The 20,768-nt window shown below is 46.5% G+C and overlaps 1 protein-coding gene and 1 non-coding gene across 10 annotated transcripts in view; both read left to right on the forward strand.

Annotated features, from left to right (window-relative positions):
• ARPIN (actin related protein 2/3 complex inhibitor) overlaps positions 1 to 20,768 on the forward strand; it is a 37,276-nt gene that overhangs the window by 15,610 nt on the left and 898 nt on the right. Inside the window, exons 2-7 of one of the 9 annotated variants that reach the window (XM_081547094.1) lie at positions 6,261 to 6,351; positions 14,619 to 14,694; positions 17,637 to 17,772; positions 18,102 to 18,234; positions 19,230 to 19,436; positions 19,857 to 20,020. In XM_081547094.1, the coding sequence (XP_081403220.1) occupies positions 14,624 to 14,694; positions 17,637 to 17,772; positions 18,102 to 18,234; positions 19,230 to 19,436; positions 19,857 to 20,020 (711 nt within the window). In that variant the 5' untranslated portion in view covers positions 6,261 to 6,351; positions 14,619 to 14,623. Of the gene's footprint in view, positions 1 to 6,260; positions 6,352 to 13,137; positions 13,347 to 14,618; positions 14,695 to 17,528; positions 17,773 to 18,101; positions 18,235 to 19,229; positions 19,437 to 19,856; positions 20,021 to 20,768 lie in introns of those variants that run through there. The other 8 variants (XM_081547091.1, XM_081547090.1, XM_081547095.1 and 5 more) reach the window with 8 other exon arrangements.
• Positions 4,360 to 4,432, forward strand: TRNAG-CCC (transfer RNA glycine (anticodon CCC)). The gene has a single exon. It is a non-coding gene; the product is annotated as a tRNA-Gly (tRNA).

Genomic DNA, 20,768 nt, shown 5'->3' on the forward strand with positions numbered 1-20,768 from the left:
ATATTTACACATAGTTTCCACATTACAAAAAGAAAAATGATATGACAAAGATGGTATTTCAAATAACCTCTCAGGGATGTATTTAGTTCTGAATCAGGAGGAGCTATTATAGACTCATAAGAATTAACTCATATTTAATCACTGTGGACTCCATGGCTTACACAAATGCTTTCCGAGACCCTACCTGCTTTGGTCTTCTGTTCTAGTTTAAAGATTTGGGGGCTCAATTTTTAAAATTTTAGTTACATTTTTGTATTCTTTATTTTTATATTCTTATAAGCACTTCCAAATCTTTTATATAAAAGAACAAGACTTGTGTAGGCATAACTAATTATAAGTCAGAAGTTTAGGGGCAACATTGTAAACAATTACTCTCCAAATAAAAATAAATTAAAATAGAAAATTTAGGGGAATTCCTAGGTAGTACAATGGTTAGGACTCCACGCTTCCACTGCAGGAGGCACAGGTTCCATCTCTGGTTGGAAAACTAAGATCCCACATGCAGGGGGTTTGGCCAAAGATAAAGTCAAAAGTTCAAATAGGCAGATGTGGTAAGTACAAAGTGCTATGAGTATTCAAAGGAGGTTAGAACAAGTTTCAGGAGAAAGGTGGCATTCCAGATGAGTCGTGGAGGATGAGCCACATTTTAGGAGATGGAGATGGTGAGGGGATGGTGTTCCACATAGGAGGAACAGAAAATGCAAAGGCACAGAGACAGAAAATAACTGGGTTCTACAAGGCACAGGAAGTAGTCCTGTGTGGTCATGTATTCATTCATTTACTTATTCCAAGAAACTTGTCAAGGGCCTAATATGTGCCAGATCCTTGCTTCTAGAGTTGGTTCAGTTGTTCAATGAACATCATCAGAGACTTTAGTCCTTCACAGATTTCCAGTTGTCCATTTTCTGTGCATCAAACAATGTTCCCCTCTGGGGACACAGTGGCTGCAGCAGCCCCTAGCATCAAATTCTCATATGACAATATGCAAGAAAGCAATCTTCCCTCACTTGTCAATTATTATCAGGGGACAAACCTCAGTAGATTTCCCTGAGGCTCAAGGGCTTTTTCCCATGCCCATCTCCAATTATTGAATTGTCTGTTTCTCACATTCTGCTGAGAAGACTCTTGAGAGTCCCTTTGACAAGGAGATCAAACCAGTCAATTCTAAAGAAAATCAACCCTGAATATTCACTGGAAGGACTGATGCTGACACTGAAGCTCCCATATTTTGGCCACCTGATGCGAAGAGCCAACTCATTGGAAAAGACCCTGATGCTGAGAAAGATTGAGGGCAAGAGAGAAGGGAATGACAGAGGATGAGATGATTGGATGGCATCACTGACTCAATGGACATGAATTTGAGAAACTCTGGGAGAGAGTGGAGGACAGAGGAGCCTGGTGTGCTGCAGCCCATGGGGTTGCAAACAATTGGACATGACTTAGCGACTGAATAACAACATATTCTGCCTCTGATACTCTGATAAATGGAACTGGACAAATGAATTATCTATATGGGGAGAAAAGTAATAAATTGCATCCCTCCCTCAAATCAACACCAAAAAATCAACTCGGTTTATTATAGACCTGAATGCCTGGAGTAAAACTTAAAAAACATTTTTAAAAAATATAGGGAATATCTTTCAAATTTTAGAATAGGGAAAGATTTCTTAGACAAGATGCCAAAAAATTCTAACTCTGAAAGAAAAGATTTGTATGTTGCATTTAAATTAAGAGCACTTATTCATCAACAGACACTGTAAAAAATGAGAGGAAAAAAAAGGAGAAAATATTTACAACATATGTATCCAAACAAAGAATTGCTGCCAAGAATGCATAAAGAATGTCTTCAAATCTATCAAGAAAAAAATAAACAACTTTATCAGAATATGAGCAAAAGACACAAACAGGCATTTTACAAAAAAGAAAATACATATGGTCAATAAGTACATTAATTTCCATATTAATCAGGGAAATGCAAATCAAGACCACAATGAGATAATGTTTAACATCCATGACAAAAATTAAGAAATCTGACTATACCCAGTGTTGAAGAATATATGGATTAATGTGACCTCGTAAATATTGCTGGTGAGTGTGTAAATTGATTTAACTACTCTGAAATAATTTGGAATTATTGTGTACATTTGAGCATTCTTAAATCCTATGGCCCAGTGACTCCTAGGTGGACAGCTGAGAGGACTCTTATACATATGCAACAAGAGACACATAGGAAGGTGTTCACACATGTACTGTTCAGTGTAGTAAAAAACTAGAATTGATGCAATGCCCGTTGGTAGAAGAATGAATGAATAAACTTTGATATATTTACACCATGGAATATTATACAGCTCTGAAAATAAATGAACTATAGCTCTAGGTGTTAGACAACAGGTATGAAGCTGGACAGCATAATGATGAGGGTGGAAAAGTACTTATCAGATGAACATATAGAATGCAATATACATTTTATAAGACTTTAAAACAAGGAAAACAATACACTTTCACTTTGAAAGTGAAAGTCGCTCAGTGGTGTCCGACTCTTTGCAACCCCATGGACTATACAGTCCATGGAATTCTCCAGACCAGAATACTGGAGTGGGTAGCCTTTCCCTTCTCCAGGGGATCTTCCCAACCCAGGGATCGAACCCAGGTCTCCTGCACTGCAGGCAGATCCTTTACCAGCTGAGCCACAAGTAGTCACCCATATATGTGATAAAACAATTTTTAAAAAGCAAGGACTGTATGGATATGAAACCAGAAGCACAGATAAAAAAATAAACTGAACTACATCAAAATGAAAAACTTCTGTGTATCAAAGGACACAATCAACAGAGTGAGAAGATAACCCACAGATTAGGAGAAAAATTTTGCAAAGCGTTTATTTAATAAAGGATTAATATGAAGACTAAATAAAGAACCTCTACAACTCAACGACAACAACAAAAACCTACCCAATAAAACGTGGGCAAATAGGAATTGCCTGGCAGTCCAGTAGTTGGGTTAGTGGTTAGGACTCTGTGCTTTCACTGCTGGGGCCTGGGTTCAATCCCTGGTCAGAGAACTAGATCCGCAACTTAGACCTTGGCACAGTCAAATAAATAGTAAATAAATAAATATTTTTAAAATGGTTAAGACATTAAATTTTATGTGATGTGTATTTTACCACAATTTTTTTTTTAATGAAAAAAAGCAAAGCAATGTAAGCATGAAATTCAGGATGGTGTGTACTTTTGGTTGTGGCAGGATGGGGATGGGAAAGGTGAGGAGCCAACGAGTTATTGGTAATATTCTAGCTCTGTGGTGGCTTTGTGGGAGTTCATTACAGAAATGCCTACATAAACAAATCAAAGTAAATAAAATGAAAATGATCATGCATGGACTAAACAATGATAGTGTGTTCTTATCTAAGAATTAAAATCTAAATACATGTACTTGAGGTCCAAAAAATAAAAATCATCTTTAAAATGCACTTCAAGCAAAAACAAGAGACTGTAAATCACTCCCTATTTACTATTGGAATATTTTTGCAGTCCTTCTATATATGTGTGTGTATATACATACATATATTTGTGCTAACACTAGAAAATGGAACACTCTCTTTTGTACTTTTATTTTTCACCTAACGATAAATTGATAACATGTTTGCATGTCATTAAATATTTTAAGAGTGTTTTAAATATAGTCATAAAATTCCATTGTATGGATATACCATAGTTTATTTAAATAAATGAATATTGTTAGAATTTAAATTGCTCCTAAAAATTCCTTATTAGTAACATGCTGGATTTAATATCCTGGTAGTTAATCTTTGTACCTATTTTTTCATTTGGTTTTTTGGATTTTGTTTTTTCTTTTTGGCCATATCAACTGGCTTGGGGCATTTTAGTTCCCCAGCCAGGGATTGAACTCAGGCCGCTGCAGTGAAAGTGCTGAGTTCTAACCACTGGACTGACAGGGAATTCTCTTTGTACTTGTTCTTAACTCTTTCCTCTGGGGAAATTCATAGACATTAAATAGTTGAGGCAAAGATACAGGAAAAAATTTAAGGACTTTGATATCAAAAAAAGTTCCATGATCCTTAGGAAAGGTTTACCAAGACTCATTCCCACCAATAAAATAAACAATACACAAGTCCATTTTCTCATATCCTCATCAACTCTGAGCTTTATGAGTTTTTAAATCCTTCCTAAAAAGTCTTATTTCCCTGAAGTTTTAATTTGCAACTCCCTGATTACAACTGACATTGAATATTAAGATGTTTCCATAGCTTAAAAAATTAACTAGTTTTTAATTGAAAAAGTAATTCATGTACATGGTAAAAATATGAAATAGCATAAAAAGATACGCTGTGTCGGGACTTCCCTGGTGGTCCAGTGGCTAAGACTCTGTGCTCCCAATGCAGGGGCCCTGGGTTCAATCCCCGGTCAGGGAACTAGATCCCATATGCTTCAACAAGACCTGGTGCAGTCAAATAAATAAATAATTAAAAAAAAAAAAAAAAAGATACGCTGTGAAACATAAGTCTCCTTCCCACCTTGGACCACAGTCCCCTCCCTGAGCAGCCACCACGATCAGTTTCTTGTTTCTTCTTCCCCAAATATCATGTACATAAAAGCAAGCACACATGTAAGAAGAAATGCATTTATGTACAACCATATTCTCCTTTTAAAAGCCAATGAGAGGGACTTCCCTGGTGGTCCAGTGGCTAAGATTCTGTGCTCTCAATGCAGGAGGCCTGCGTTCAATCCCTGGTTGGGGAACTAGATGCCACAGCTGAAAGAGGCCAAGAGGCCCTTTCAACTATGTTTCATCATAATCTAAACAGGGAGAGAAAGGAGGAGGAATTTGTCTGCCAGTTGCTGTCCCCCACTGGTCAAAGATTCCACAGTGTTCACTCTCTGCACTTGAGGGTTATACAAGTCCTGGTGCCCAGAGGGCCCTGGTGCCTTGTGCTTCAGCCTCAACAAGGACGCCCCAGGATAAGAGTGGGGACAAGTGACACAGGAGCATCTGAGGCACTACTGGGCTGTACCCACATGAAGTGAGTTGAAGCACTCGTGGTTTGTTGCTATAGCAACGGATGGAACGGAACAAGAGGCCAAAGCCCCCAGAGACAGGTGGGGTGCAAGGTCCAACCCTAGCACGGACACTCAGATCTGCTTGGGGTGCCCCTCACCCACCTTGATTGCCATACTGCAACATGTGGTCTCCATTTTTGTTTTTCTTTTGGCCAAACCATGTGTCATGTGGGATCTTAGTTCCCAGACCAGGAACCCATGCTCCCTGCAGTGGAACTGCCCAGGAAAGTCCCAGACGTGAGAAAAGATTCCTTAGTCTCAGAATTCCCTTCAAGGTGGTGGCCAACCCAACTTCCCTGAAAAGACTTTTACTTGGGAGTCTAGTTTCCTGGCGGTACCCATGTATCTACTCCCATCAACCCCACGGGGCCTCTGAAAGATACTGACTGGTGGCCATGTTCTTCCTCCGTGTTCTTGGGCCTTCCTGGGCCTGGTCAGATGGGGGGGGTTCTCAGTCTAACATAGTAAATTCCTTCTTACATTCTCCTCTCCCTGAGCCTTGTAATCACCTTGTCAATACTGTGTCAAGGAGGTTATGGCCTCTCCACCTCATTGTCATGTTCAAGTTTTGTAGCCATCTTCACATACAATTAAGACCAGCTCCAGGGCTTCCCTGGTAGCTCAGTGGTAAAGAATCCGTCTGCCAATGCAGGAGACGTGAGTTCAATCTCTGGGTCGGGAAGATCCCACATGCCAGGGAGCAACTAACCCTGTGCTCTGGAGCCCACATGCCCAACTACTGAAGCGCAAGCCCAGGCTCCACAACAAGAGAAGCCACCACAATGAGAGGCCCGTGCACCGCAACTAGAGAGTAGTCCCTGCTCGCCACAACTAGAGAAAAGCCCACGCAGCAACCAAGTCCTGATACAGTCAAAAACAAACAAATGAATTATTTAAAAAAAAACAGACCAGCTGCAGGCATCTTCACTATAATATTGAAGGCCATCTCGCAGGCGAATACCACGTGTCAATACATTCTCTCAGGACTTCCCTGGTAGTCCAGTGATTAGGACTCTGCACTTCCAATGCAAGGGGGCATGGATTTGGTTCCTGGGAACTAAGATCCTGCCTGCTGCATGGCACAGCCAAAAATACATATGTTCTCTCCAACCCAGCCTTATGTTTTACTCCCCCTGGTTGATCACCTTGGATCCACTGCCACATGGCTTCCCTTTGTTCCAGATGGTGCATGCAGACCAGGTCCTGTGATTCCTCGGGTGAGTCAGCTGAGCCTCTAGGAGGAGGGACTGTGTAACCTCCTGCTCAGGTTGTGGTGAGTCTTGATTCTCATTATGGACCCGGAGACAGTGAGTGGTTATGGAGGCAGATCGTAAGAAAGGCAAATGACATCTTGCGAGGCGTCTGCTTCCAGTGAGGTCTGCACACTGTCTCCAGATTCCGGTGACAGGGGGCTTCTTCTGCTGGTCAGGAACACTCCTGGGAATCTGTGGGATCAAGGTTTCCGTTCTCATCCACCCAACACCCCCATCCCAGAGTCCCATGCTTTTCTGAGCGGAGCCTGATTTTGACAGGAGATTTGTCAAAGCTACCCATTCAGCCTTCTTCGGCAGCGTGGACACCCTTACAATCAGCTGCTGAGCCTGACTTTTAGCAGTTGGCCCTGAAGCTGCAGGAGATGAGAGTCTCCTTAAAAATGGCCATAAAGCTCTAGTGGCTTTTACACAATCTTAAGCTGGCTGTGAGCTGCTCGAAGTCTATCATTTTCTTTTTTTGGGGCAAGGTTTCTTATGCTGTTACTAAAAGCCAGCCTATTCTACATTTCTTATAATTATCATTGACAGCATACAATCAAATACTGTGTTCTGTTCTCCAGTTCAATCTCACCTTCCTCTTGCACCTCACCTCCAATTAACCCCAGACAAAAACCTTAGTCATTCTGATGCCACTTTATGCCAAGGGTTATTACCACCACCCACTTACTGTGATCAACATTGTCCCCACTGCCATTGGAACAATAGGAAATCCAGTGTCACAATCCTATCCTTTTGTGGGTTCTTAGTTCCCTAACCAGGAACCGAACTCCCGTTGGCAGCATGGAGCCTTAACCACTGGACAACCAGGGAAGTCCCCATAGTCCTATCCTGAAAGTCTTCTTTTCAGGACCATCCTTGGGACCAACTGTCTTTGGGGGCAAGTGGCGCAGTGTGGCCTTGAGACGACATATGGGGCATTGTTTCTGCGTGAAGTCATTTGGAGCCCAGGTGGAGCTGGGTCACTGTGGAGGGCTAGGACAGCACAGGTCAAAGACACTGGAGGCTGAGAGGCTCTGATATGGCATTGAGAGATGTCTGCTACAAAGGCTCAGCATAGATTTTCTTTCTGAACTAGGTTTACCCTATTTGCATGTATTGATTCGATGTGATGGATAGGTTTAGTTCTCATTCTGGCATCCTGTTTTACGTTACGCTTTCCTCTCTTGAGTGCTCCCTTTGTTTTGCATCTTTTGCTCTGTGCTGGTGTGTATGTGTGTTTTCTTCAGGCTATTTCACTGCACTGGTGGTAATTTAGCACACTATTTCCTCTGGAACCCCCAGACTTTGTCAGGACAAGACGTGTCAGATATGCTAAGATGTGATCTGAGGCATAAAAGCCAAGAATCCACACACACTCCGCCTTCTGGTTTGTTTTACTGTTACATATTTGTGCCCAATGGAAATCCTGATAAATTCCATTTTTGCTTTCCATTAAAGGATAAAAAGAAATTTGGTGTGTTTATGATTACATGCACAGCTTTAGTGAGGATACTCCCAAAAGTGCTTCCATTTTGAGCAGGGTTTTTTATTGTTGTTACTGCTGTTGTTGTTTATTTCCTTTTTTTTTCCTGGCCACTCTGCACAGCTTGTGGGATCTTAGTTTCTTGATCAGGAACTGAATTGAATCCACCAGCCCCACGGCAGAGAGAGCATGGAATCCTAACCACTGGACCACCAGAAAATTTCCTTGATTAGGGTAAATGAGAACCAAATCCTTTGCTTACAATTCTACCTTGTCTGCTAAGTGGAAGAATTCTCTTCGCACCCGCTTCTGGCTCCTTAGTTTTACACTTTGTTCCCTCAACACTCCCCACAGTCGGAGCATGTTTTCCCTGTGATGGGACCCCTTGAGCTTCTCCCTTGTGTCACCCACTTTGTGCCCTACACCAGACGCATCATCACAGAAGGTGGCAGGGCACTCCTATACCAGGACAGCTGTCAAAAACTGAATTATAGGTGGGAAGGACTACAGACCACATAAACTAGATGTATCTCATGTCAGCTTTCACTCCATCATCTGACATAAGGCAAATAAAAATTTGGGCAAAAGGAGGTAGTGTTCTTAACTGACTGCACCAAAATTGCCTTCTTACCTATGAAAACTTTACAAAAGCAGATACCCACGTGAACACCTTGTTAGAGACCTTCAAACCCTCCTTAAAAGAGACCATGGAACTGAGGAAGCTTAAACTATCTCCATGTTGTACCTCATGTATGCTCACTTGTATCCAACTGCTTTCGACCTCATGGACTGTAGCCTGCCAGGTGCCTCTGTCCACAGAATTATCCACGCAAAAATACTGGAGTGGGTTGCCATTTCCTCCTCCAGGGGATCTTTCCAACCCAGGGATTGAACATGAGTCTCCTGAATTGGCAGGTGCATTCTTTACCACTGAGCCACCTCGGAATCCTTATGCTGTACCTCACGGTTTATAATTTAATATAGTCATCGATAACCCACAAAAAGGTGTAAGAAAGTTCAACGAAGCTCTGCTGTTTTTTTTCCCCATAATAACTGATGCTTTTTTAGGAAATGAATATCAGAACTTAAAAAAAATTTTTTGTTGTTGTTCTTTTTGGTTCCCTGTCTTGCTGGTGCCTGGTCAGCTGACTGTGCTGATGGGGTGAAGTCATAGAGCTCAATAAGCAGATTACCCTTCCTAAGAAAGGATTTCCAGCAGTGCAGTCTAATAGGACTTTCTGCAATGATGGAAAGGTTCTTATCAGAACTGTCCTACATGGTAGTCACTGATCACATGTTGCTAGCTTTTAAGCCCTTGAAATGCGGCTAGTGAGACTGAAGAATTGAACTTTACATTTTATTTAGGTTTAATTAACTAAAAAATCCAGATGTTCAAGCTAGATTTAGAAGAGGCAGAAGAACCAGAGATCAAACTGTCAACATCCGTTGGAATATAGAAAAACCAAGAGAATTCCAGAAAAACATCTATGTCTGCTTTATTGACTACGCCAAAGCCTTTGACTGTGTAGAGCACAACAAACTGTGGAAAATTCTTAAAGAAATAGGAATACAAGACCACCTTACCTGCCTCCTCAGAAATCTGTATGCAGATCAAGAAGCAACAGTTAGAACCGGACATGGAACAACAGACTGGTTCCAAATTGGCAAAGGAGTCTGTCAAGGCTGTATGTTGTCACCTTGCTTATTTAACTTATATGCAGAGTACATCATGCAAAATGCCAGACTGGATGAAGCACAAGCTGGAATCAAGATTGCTAAGAGAAATATCAATAACCTCAGATATGCAGATGACACCACCCTTACTTATGGCAGAAAGTGAAGAGGAACTTAGAGCCTCTTGATGAAAGTGAAAGAGAAGAGTGAAAAAGTTGGCTTAAAGCTCAACATTCAGAAAACTAAGATCATGGCATCGGTCCCAACACTTCATGGCAATAAGATGAGGAAACAATGGAAACAGTGAGAGACTTTATTTCTTGGGCTCCAAAATCACTGCAGATAGTGACTGCAGCCATGAAATTAAAAGATGTTTACTTCTTGGAAGAAAAGCTATGACCAATCTAGACAGCATATTAAAAAGCAGAGAGATTACTTTGCCAACAAAGGTCCGTCTAGTCAAAGTTATGTATATTTTTTCCAGTAGCCATGTATGGATGTGAGAGTTGGACTATAAAGAAAGCTGAGCACCGAAGAATTGAAGCTTTTGAACTGTGGTGTTGGAGAAGACTCTTGAGAGTCCCTTGGACTGCAAGGAGATCCAACCAGTCCATCCTGAAGGAAATCAATCCTGAATATTCATTGGAAGGACTGATGTTGAAGCTGAAACTCCAATACTTTGGCCACCTGATGCAAAGAACTGACTCATTTGAAAAGACCCTAATGGTGGGAAAGATTGAGGACAGGAGGAGAAGGGGACAACAGAGGATGAGATGGTTGTATGGCATCACTGATGCTATGGACATGAGTTTGAGCAGGCTCTGGGAGTTGGTGATGGACAGGGAAGCCTGGCATGCTGCAGTCCATGAGGTTGCAAAGAGTCAGACCCGGCTGAGCCACTGAACTGAACTAAAATTTAAATTTAAATAGCCACATATAGCTAGTGGCTGCCATCAAATGCAGTGAAGATTTGGAGCCATTTAAGGAAAAAGATGATACAGAAAGGGGAATGAGGATGTGGGGGCCATGGGGCTGTGACCAACCTGAGAGTATTTTGGTTTAAATCATTTTGGTATTGTGTTTTAAATCATTTTATTCACGTTTGTTTGTTTGTTTGTTGCCCCTTGGTGCAGCATGTGGTATCTTAATTCCCTGACCAGGGATCGAAACTGAGTCCCCTGCATTGGAAGCACAGGGTCCTAACCACTGGACCACCAGGAAGTCCCCAGGTATGACTGACATACAAAAAGGTGTACATATTTACGGATACACTTCATGAGTTTGGAGATAAGTACACACTCATGAAACCATCACTACAAGCTATGCTGTAAACATATTTGTCATCTCCAAGTTTCCTCAAGTCTTCATTTTTATTTTGTAGTGTGTGTGTGTTTGTGTGTGTGTGTGTAAGAACACTCAACATAAGATCTACCCTCAGTTAACGTTTAAGTATATAATACAATATTGTTAACTACAGGCACTCTGTAGTTACAGATCTCTAGGTATTATTCATCTTGTACACCTGAAACACTGTGCCCTTTGACTACTACCTGCCTGTTTCTCCCTCCCACTTTCAGCCCTTGACAGCCTCTCCACTCTCTGCTTCTATGAGTCTGATTATTTTAGATTCCTCATGTAAATGAGATAATGCACTACTTGTCTTTTTGTGCCTGGCTTCTTTCGTTTCCATGTTCATCCATGTTGCTACAAATGGCAGGGTTTCCTTCTTTTTTTTTTAACCCAAATAATATTCCATAGTATGCATATATACATTTTCCTTTTCCATTCATCCACTGAGGGACATTTAGGTTGCTTCTACTTTTTGGCTGTTGTGAAAGAAACATGGGAGTGTGGACATTCCTTTGATGTCTTGATTTCAGTTTCCTTGTGCATATACCCAGAAGTGAGATTGCTGGATCATTTGGTGGTTTTCTTTGTAATTTCATGAGAAACTTACATAATGTCTTCCATAGTGGCTGTATCAATTTACATTCCCATCAATGCCATACAAGGGTTCCCTTTTCTTCATATCCTTGCTAACGCTTATCTTTTGTTTTTTTTGATAATAGCCATTCTAACAGGTGTGAGGTGATACCTCATTGTGGTTTTGGTTTGCATTTCTCTGATCATTAGTGATACTGAGCCACTTTTCATACAGCTTTTGCCCATCTGTATGTCTTCTTTGGAAAAATATCTATTTAGTTCATTGGCCTATTTTAAAAAATCATTTTCCCCGCCTTTTCTATTGAGTTATGCTAGTTCCTTATGTCAGCCTGGGGAGTTTTTGTTTTTTTTGGTTTGAAAACTGATTTTATTTACCAGCTATGTGATTTTGGTTTAGTGACAAATTTTATTTTTTAAAAAACTTTTATTGGAGTATAGTTGATTTACAATGTTGTGTTAGTTTTAGGTGTACAGCAAAGTGAATCAGTTCACATACACATATCAGTTCAGTTCAGTCGCTCAGTCGTGTCCGACTCTCTGCGACCCCATGAATTGCAGCACGCCAGGCCTCTCTGTCCATCACCAACTCCCGGAGTCTACCCAAACCCATGTTCATCGAGTCGGTGATGCCATCCAACCATCTCATCCTCTGTCGTCCCCTTCTCCTCCCGCCCCCAATCCTACCCAGCATTAGGGTCTTTTCCAATGAGTCAACCCTTCGCATGAGGTGGCCAAAGTATTGGAGCTTCAGCTTCAACATCAGACCTTCCAATGAACACCCAAAAGATTGATCTCTTTTAGGATGGATTGATTGGATCTCCTTGCAGTCCAAGGGACTCTCTTTTTTAGACTTTTTCCATATAGGTCATTATAGAGTATTGCCTAGAGTTCCCTCTGTTATACAGTAGGTCCTTGGTAGTTATCTATTTTATATATAGTAGTGCACAGCATGCATGCTTAGTTGCTCAGTAGTGTCCGACACTTTGCAACCCTGTGCACTGTAGGACCCGCCAGGTCCCCTGTCCATGGGATTCTCCAGGCCAGTATACTGAGGTGTGTTGCCATTTCCTTCTCCAGGGGATCTTCCCAACCCAGGGATCGAATCTGCGTTTCCCGCATTGGCAGGCAGAGTTCTTTACCACTGAGCCACCAGGGAAGCCATTAAACCCTTACAACCCCTCTGATTTGGACCCCGTTTTACAGAGTAAGAAGCTCAGAGAGGCTGAGGCACTTGTCCAAGCTCACACAGCGCGGATTCCAGCCTTGGTAGGTCAGCTGATCTGACACCCAAGCCCGGGCTCCTTCGTGACAGATCCCAAGAACCCCTTCCTCGGCCACTGTGAGACCTCACCCGGGCAAAAACAGCAGCTCGGCACTTACCACCTAGCCGCCTCAGGGGCCATTCCCTTTTTCCTATTCCTGCTCTCTGGAAACGCATCCTATCAGAGCTGATCCTATGGGTTCTCTGAACCTCGATTTCCCCTTTGTGCGTGTAGGGAGTAAGGGTCTCCCACTAGTAACAAGGACGAGGGAGAGAAAAGAGAAGAGAGTGGCTCTCTCCCTCACCCCACGCCCACCTCCGGGACTAAGGCTCCAGCCCGGTCCTCCCGGAAGCCTATTTCCCACCAAGCAAGGTCCGGCGGGCAGGAATGGGGCTCGGCCCCTTTAAATCGCGCGCGGGAACGCCCGGGGCCGGCCCCGGATCGGCCGCCGGGAATTGCCGGCCTCCGCGCGTCCTCCGGAAGCTTCCCCTCGCGCTGCCCCTTCCCCCGCGTACCCGCTCGGTTCGCCAGCCCTCGAGGGCGCCGCGGCCGTGGGGAGGATGAGCCGCATCTACCACGACAGCGTCCTCCGCAACAAGGCGGTGCGGAGCGCGCGGCTGCCGGGGGCCTGGGACCCCGCCGCGCACCAGCGGTAGGCTCCGCCCGCGTCTCTCCACCGCCTCCGTCCGCTCGCGAGCATCTGCTTTGAATCCAGGCTCCCTGATTGCGTGCGGGGGTTGGGGTGGGGGTGGCGCCACCGGGATGGGGTGCGGGTGGGAGGAAAGGCGGGGCTCGCCGAAGACCTCCGGGGCCTCGGGATCGTCTCTCACAGTGCTCCCCTCGGAGCGCACCCCAGAGACACCGATCGGTGTGAAGCTCACGGACGGTCGGTCACGACTCCCAAACGGGTCTCAAAAGGCGGTGCTTACGTCCACCTTTGTCTCTATCCCGCCCCGGTGACTCCACGCGCCACCACTTGCCCTTGCCTTGCCTTCAGGCCTTTGCACAGGTTGCACAGGCTCCAGAAGGACAGTGTCCTGCAGGCACGGGGACAGCGGGTGGGAGTCAGCCTGGAAGGGTTGGGGGAGCGCAAGGCCTGCCCGGAGGCGTGTTGGATCGGGAGGGCCCAGCCCTGCCATCACGGACGCGGAGGTTATGAGAACGAATGGACCATTCCAATTGCAATGACAAAACCTAAAGAAAGGAGTCTGAGCAAACTCCGGGGAGATGGTGAAGGACAGGGAAGCCTGGCGCGCTGCAGTCCTTGGGGTCGCCAAAGGTCAGACACGACTCAACAACCACCAACCACCACCAAAGAATGAAGGGCTTAAGGGGGGTGGGTAGGGACAGGTAAGGTCCAGGGAGGTTTCATTTCATTCCCATCCCTTCAGCTGCCCCACCCTCTCCCATTTCCATGGTTCCAAAGGCGGAAGTCCCTAGGTTCTGCTTTTATGAAAACTGGAATTGGGAAGGGAGGGTCCAGTTCCTCTCAATGAGGGACCCTGTGACCTTGGGCTTCTCAGGAAACTTCTGAGTCTGGGTTTCTCCATTCTAAGATGGACAAGAATGAGAACAGGAATATGAAAGTGCTTTAAAACAGGTGAAAAGGGAAGATACTTTATTGCAGCCTAGACCTTAGAACTCCACCCCCAAATTTGGTTAAATAAAGAAGTGAAGTTCTTTATGTTTTGTAAGCGTTAATAGTCTACAAAGCTTTACCTTTGTAAAGGTAAAATAGTTTACCTTCACGTATGAGGTCGTATGTCACCCTCATAGAAGCAAGTGATGTGGTTGTTACTCTCATTTAATGGATGTGAAGACAGGCTCTGGTTGCAGGAAGGGGCTGCACGTGGGGCTGTTGCACTTGTGGTTCTTTCCTGAGGATGACAGAACCAATGGAGCCCTCATTCTCTCTCATCCTCAGGGGAGATGGCATCCTGCTGGAGGGAGAATTGCTTGATGTATCTCGGCACAGCATCTCAGATGCCCATGGCAGGAAGGTGAGGATGTTTCCCAGGGGACACCCTCAGGGCACCCGCTTCAGGGTTCCCACTCACCAAGGCATCTCCCTCTGCTTGGCTCTGCCAGTGCCAAGACTTGGGGTCCAGCTCTTTCCTTATGGGGCTCACAGGGCAAGCAGGGGGTTGGTTGGGAGACTGGCAACCAAAAGGGGCCATGGATGGAAGGCATCAGTAGGGCTGTGCTGGGTGGCAGACAGACCAGGGGTGGGGGTGGGGGCGGGGACTGGGTTCTTGATGAGAAGACAGACCAGGCCCTAAACCAAGGGGTGTGTTTGGGACTGGGACTGGGAGGGCTGAGAGCAGGACGGGGTGAGATCAGTGGTTCAGTACTCAAGCTGTGAAAGTGGGCTGGAAGGTCCTCTGAAGAGGTCCTATCTCCTGATGGAGCAGAACTAGAATGCTGGGAACTTCTCTGGGTAGGCAGGATGAGTGGTTCTGGGCTGAGGGCCTGGCCCCTCTCCTCTGGTCTGGCAGTTCCCACTGCTCCCGGACCTGATGAACAAGGTCAGAGCAAAGTTACCTGCCTATATGGGTGCGAGGTCAACAGTGACCTTCCCCTTTGGGGTACCAGCTGTGGGCTGGGAAATCATGTGTACCTTGAGTTGTTTAGAGTTGAATTACTTTAAATGTACTGTTGGAGTTTGCTTTCAGAAGGAGCCCTGAAGCAACTCCATTTGCAGAGTGGTGAATATCTTAGTGGGCTTTCGCATCCTTTTTTTTTTTGGTCCCTGTATAACTCGTTTTGCAGGGATCTTAGTTCCCTGAGGGGGGGGGCGGGGGGCTGGGGGAGGGCGGGGGGGGCGGGGGGGGATCAAACCCGGGTTCCCTGCAGTGGAAGTATGGAGTCCTAACCACTGTACCATCAGGGAATTCCCTTGCTCATCTTTTAATATCCCTGTGTGGCTGGGTGTTTTGGAATGTTGGATTTTTATAAAGCAGGTCACCAGTGTGGACCTGGACATTCGCATGTGCGTGAGTGTGGAGCCTTGAGGTGGGAGAAGGGTTGCTGTGTTCTGGGCCTTTGTTTCCAGCTTGAATGTGAAGTCTACCTTGCTGATACCACCTGGGGCTTCAGCTCCCATGTCCATGCTCTTCTCGTCCTCTCAGCCTCCTGGTGTCATGCCCTTTATCATCCCCCATCTCAGATGTCCATGGACACACGTGGCTGGCATTCACCATCCCCTACTAGCAAAGGTTTCTTTCCTGAGCACTAGTTCTGAAAAGCTTTTTGAAAGAAAAGCTATGACAAACGTAGACAGCGTATTAAAAAGCAGAGATATCACTATGCTAACAAAGGTCTGTATCATCAAAGCTATGATTTTTCTAGTAGTTGTGTATGGATGTGAGAGATGGATCTTAAAGAAGGCTGAGTGCCAAAGAACTGATGCTTTCAAATTGTGGTGCTGGAGAAGACTCTTGAGAGTCCCTTGGACTGCAAGGAGATCAAACCAGTCAATCCTAAGGGAAATCAACCCTGAATATTCACTGGAAGGACTGATGTTCAAGCTGAAGCTCCATTACTTTGGCTACCTGATGCAAAGAGCCAACTCACTAGAAAAGAGCCTACTCACTGGAAAAGACCCTGATGCTGGAAAATACTGAGGGCAGGAGTAGAAGGAGGTGACAGAATGAGATGGCTAGATAGTATCACCAACTCAATGGACATGAGTTTGAGCAAACTCTGGGAGATGGTGAAGGACAGGGAAGCCTGGTGTGTTGCAGTCCATGGGGGTGCAAAGAGTCAGACACAACTTAGCAACTGAACAACAAGTTGTGAATCTGTACCCCTCCCCCCTTCCAAATAACCCCACCCAGATGTACTGACCGACTTATCTCCTTGATCTCTAGAACTGAGCTCAGCAAGTTCCAGAGACCTGTGGCTACCTGGAGCCAGTTTCTCACCCACACCCCTTGTGAACCACCTCAGCGTCCAGCTCAGCACTAGTTTCAGGCCAGGAGATGCTTTGCTTCACCCTCCCTTCCTTAGCATGCGGGTCAGCAGAGTGAGCACCCCAGTCTGTAACCCCAGCCAGCCTGCCCAGTAGAGCCCACCAGGAGCTGATGTGGGGCTGGATTGCCCCGGCTGTCCTCTGCAGGCAGGGTATTCTCCAGCCCCTCTCCAAACCTCCTGCCTCCTCATTCCTTGTTCCCAATGACAATCACTATATGTCCTGACCACCAGCCTGCAAGCCTTGTCTCTTCCACCCCTCCCCCAAGTGAGTAATGCTTGGTCCTACAGGTTTCCTACCTTAACCATGTCACACACACCCCCTTCCATGTCCCCACATGGGCCCTTAGGAACTCAGCCTGTCCTGATTAAACCTTGTGCCCCCCTCTCCTGCCTTCTGGCTGTACCCAGCGTCCATCCCTGCCCTGCAGCCTGCTGGTCTTCTGAAAGACATCTGTCATAGTCTAGGTGCTGTTCAGAAACCTTTCAGGATTCCCTCTGGTCTGCCATGTAAAACTCAAACTCCAGATGCCAACTCAAGGCCTGTCTTACATCGTCCCCCATGTGCTTACGCAGCTCCGACTCCCATGAGGCTTCCAAGGCCCCTCTGTTGTTCAGATGTCCACATGGGACCTTGACTTTGGTTTTACGTACCTGTCCAGGCCTTTAAAATCCTTCCTACGCCCTTATTCACGCAGTTGCAGGCTTCTCCACACTGCGAGAGCTTGCCTTCCCTGTTTGTCCCAGGTGATGGGTTCCTCTTCTTCAATCTCTAGTTTTTGTTTTGGATTATAGTGTTTATTTAAAATTTTCTTGATGTACAGTTGATTTACAGCGTTGTCGTTTCCTGTTTTGATTAGGACAGCTGACAGACAGCATTTATCACACACTTCACATTTACACTGTGCTTGCTCCTTTGTTATCTCTTGAATCCTTACAACATGCCTGAAAGTAGACCTCACGTTATCTCCAGGCAACGGGAAACTGAGGCTAAGCGTCACATGCTGCAGGACCCACATTTGTTGGAAGGGGAACAGTGGCTGTCCTCACTCAGAACTCCCATTTCAGTGCCCTTTTCGTGGCATCTTGGCTGCTACTCCTGCTTCATGGTATTTGGGGTCCTTGGGTTATGGTTTTCTATTCTTTCTGGCTCTGACCGTGTGGAGGCCGTGGGGTTGGGCTCCGAGCCTGCCCTCTCATGGACGTGGGGCCATGGTTCATCACATGTGGCACATGCCCTACTAAACATGTGAATGAATGAATGAATGATTATCGGGAGTGGGGACCCTCTGGCCAGCTTGAATATCTTTTGGAGCTAAGATGGGATTCTAGGGTAGAGAGTGGGGCTGGGGGGCTGCAGCCGGAGCATGTAGGGGGTGTGTGCGTTGTGGGGTGAAGGGAGTGAACAGCCCCTCGATCTCTCTCTGCTTGGTCCCAGGAACGCTACTACGTGCTGTATATCCGGCCGAGTCGCATCCATCGCCGTAAGTTCGACCCCAAGGGAAACGAAATCGAGCCCAACTTCAGCGCCACCAGGAAGGTGAACACGGGCTTCCTCATGTCCTCTTACAGTAGGTACCCTCTGCCCTTCCTCCCCTGGGGCCGTCCTACACTGTGGCCTTCCTTTGCCTCCAGAGGTCTCTTAGGCGCCAGAAAGTGTCTTCTTGGCATGACCGAAGTCCGTGTCTGGCCTGAGGGCCATCTGTCTGGACTCTTCCTGCCCCCGGTCACTGAGAGGGTCCCCAGTGCCCCACCTCTGCTGAGGGCCTGGAGTCTTCCCAGCGCCTCCTGTCTCCTGCGGTCTGGTGGAATCATTCTCCCCATCCCCGAGCTGAGATCAGCAGATTTGGGACTTCCAGGGTAGGTAGTGAGAGGCCGTTGGAACCCTGCCTGAGCCCCTGCGCTCTGCCCAGGCCAGGATAAGCAGGCCAGTAGAGAATCTGAGGACCATCCAAGTTTGCTGGTGGTTCCAGCAGACCCCACCCCAGCCAGGGGAGACCTCTGCCTGGTCCCTGGGAAGGCAGAATTGTGTGAAGGGCTTCAATCCTGCCTCCTCCACCGACTAGCTGTGTAACTTTGGGCAAATTACTTAACCTTTCTAAGCCCTAGTTTTCTCATTTGTAAATAGGGACAGTAAAAACACTGATGCCTGCTGAGGGTTTGCAGTGTGCTGGGCCTCATGCTAAGCACTTTCTGTACACTAGATCTTTCTTTTACACTTCATGTCAGTCCCATCGGGTAGGTACCATGTTTCACCCTATTTGTCAGGCACAGAGAGGTTAAGTAACTTGCCTGTGGTCACACAGCATGTAAAGCAGATGTGCACCAGGCAGCCTGGCTCCAGAGCCCTTACCCATAATCCTCTGCATGCACTCATAGATGAGCGGGGACAGGATGGGAGCGCGGGTGTTTGTGAGCAGGTACAACAGTCAGCCCTCAGCTGGCTTCTAAAGAGCCCTCCCAGAGTGCTTGCTGTTACAGTGGTAGTGACCACCCTGTGCTGGTGGAAGCCCAGGGGGACAGCTGGCAGAGAGCATTTATCGCACACTTCATGTTTACACTGCAGAGGTGGAAGCCAAGGGTGACTCGGACAGACTGACACCTGAGGCGCTGAAGGGGCTGGTGAATAAGCCGGAGCTGCTTGCGCTGACAGAGAGCCTCACCCCCGCTGAGACAGTGGCCTTCTGGATGCCTGAGTCAGAGATGGAGGCCCTGGAGCTCGAGCTCGGGGCTGGGGTACGGCTGAAAACTCGAGGCGATGGCCCCTTCCTGGGTGAGCAGTGCAGCCCTCACTGTGGCCTGATGCCCCTGTATGGCCTGTGGGGGCTCCTGGCTTCCTCTCTGAGCGTCCCCCACCCCTCCTGCTTAGGGCTCATGGAGCAGGTCAGGTCTGGCCTCCCTGTAGACATAACCCCTTGAGATTTATTCCTAAGTTGCCTGGACTAGTGGCCTGGGGGCAATAGCCTGGACGTTCTGGATTCTGGGGTGCTGCTCAATCCTCTGGTTCCTGTGGGTGATCTCTCCTATCTGGAGTCCCCTCCAGGGGCTCCCTGAGCACACTCAGGCCTAGAGGACCCCAGCAGAAAGGCCGGGCCTCGCTAGGTTTCCACCACATGGAGAGAGGCAAGACAGTGTGAGGGAATTCTGAGGGAAAGGAGGAGAGTCTGAGGGAATTCTGAACTTCTCCTTTCAGATTCATTAGCCAAACTCGAGGCTGGAACAGTGACCAAGTGTAATTTCGCTGGAGATGGGAAGACGGGAGCATCCTGGACAGACAACATCCTGGCCCAAAAGTCTTCGGAGGGGGCTACAGCTGAGACCCGAGAGCAGGGGGACGGCGCGGAGGACGAGGAGTGGGTAGGTCCAGGGAGACGACCGTGGACCTGGCGTTGGTGTGGTTTATCTCTTGGCAGGGGTTTTGTATGGACTGGTTGTGGTTGGGTTGTAGGAGAAAGAGACAGCAACTTAACTTTACCCCCAGCTTTGGTGGAATTCCTGAGTGTGAGCCTGATGAAAAGTCCCTCAAAGTATGAAGGGACCTTTCTTCCTGGTGGGCCTGAACTATGCCAATCAACAAGAGAGCCCCGCAGATTTATAAAAGGAAGGGACAGAAAAAAGGGAGCGCAGAGGGGAACCAAGGAAACTTAATGCCAAGAAGGCTCCAAACATTTCCACTTCAAGTGAATACATTAGCCGTGTTGAGCCACTGAATGAACATTTCCCCCCACTCTGTTCTGGGCTTCCTGCCCAGAGTGGCTGGAAAATGGCTGACTTGGACCTTAATAGCTTTTTTGGCTCAAAGGTCAGCCCCCTAGTTGATCCTCAACCGATTCACAGTTGATTTGGTTTTTTGAGCTGTATTTCACCCGAACATTTGAATTGGTGTCAAAAAACTCCCAAATTGAACATTTAAAACCAAGTCTCAGAAAAACGGGCTGTCTATCTAGCTGATGAAGTGAAGACATTAGCCAGAGAAAACAGGGGTGGATAGAGGAAATGGATTCCCTTTTGTCTTAATAAAGTGAGTCTTGGACTATAAAACAATGGGAATTGCCAGGCTGGCTCCCTGGGCCAACGCTAATGAGATGAGGCCAAGGCAGGCAGC

The sequence above is a fragment of the Giraffa tippelskirchi genome, chromosome 12 (assembly GCF_054371585.1).
Source record: "Giraffa tippelskirchi isolate mGirTip1 chromosome 12, T2T-mGirTip1v1.2.pri, whole genome shotgun sequence".
NCBI lineage: Eukaryota > Metazoa > Chordata > Mammalia > Artiodactyla > Giraffidae > Giraffa > Giraffa tippelskirchi.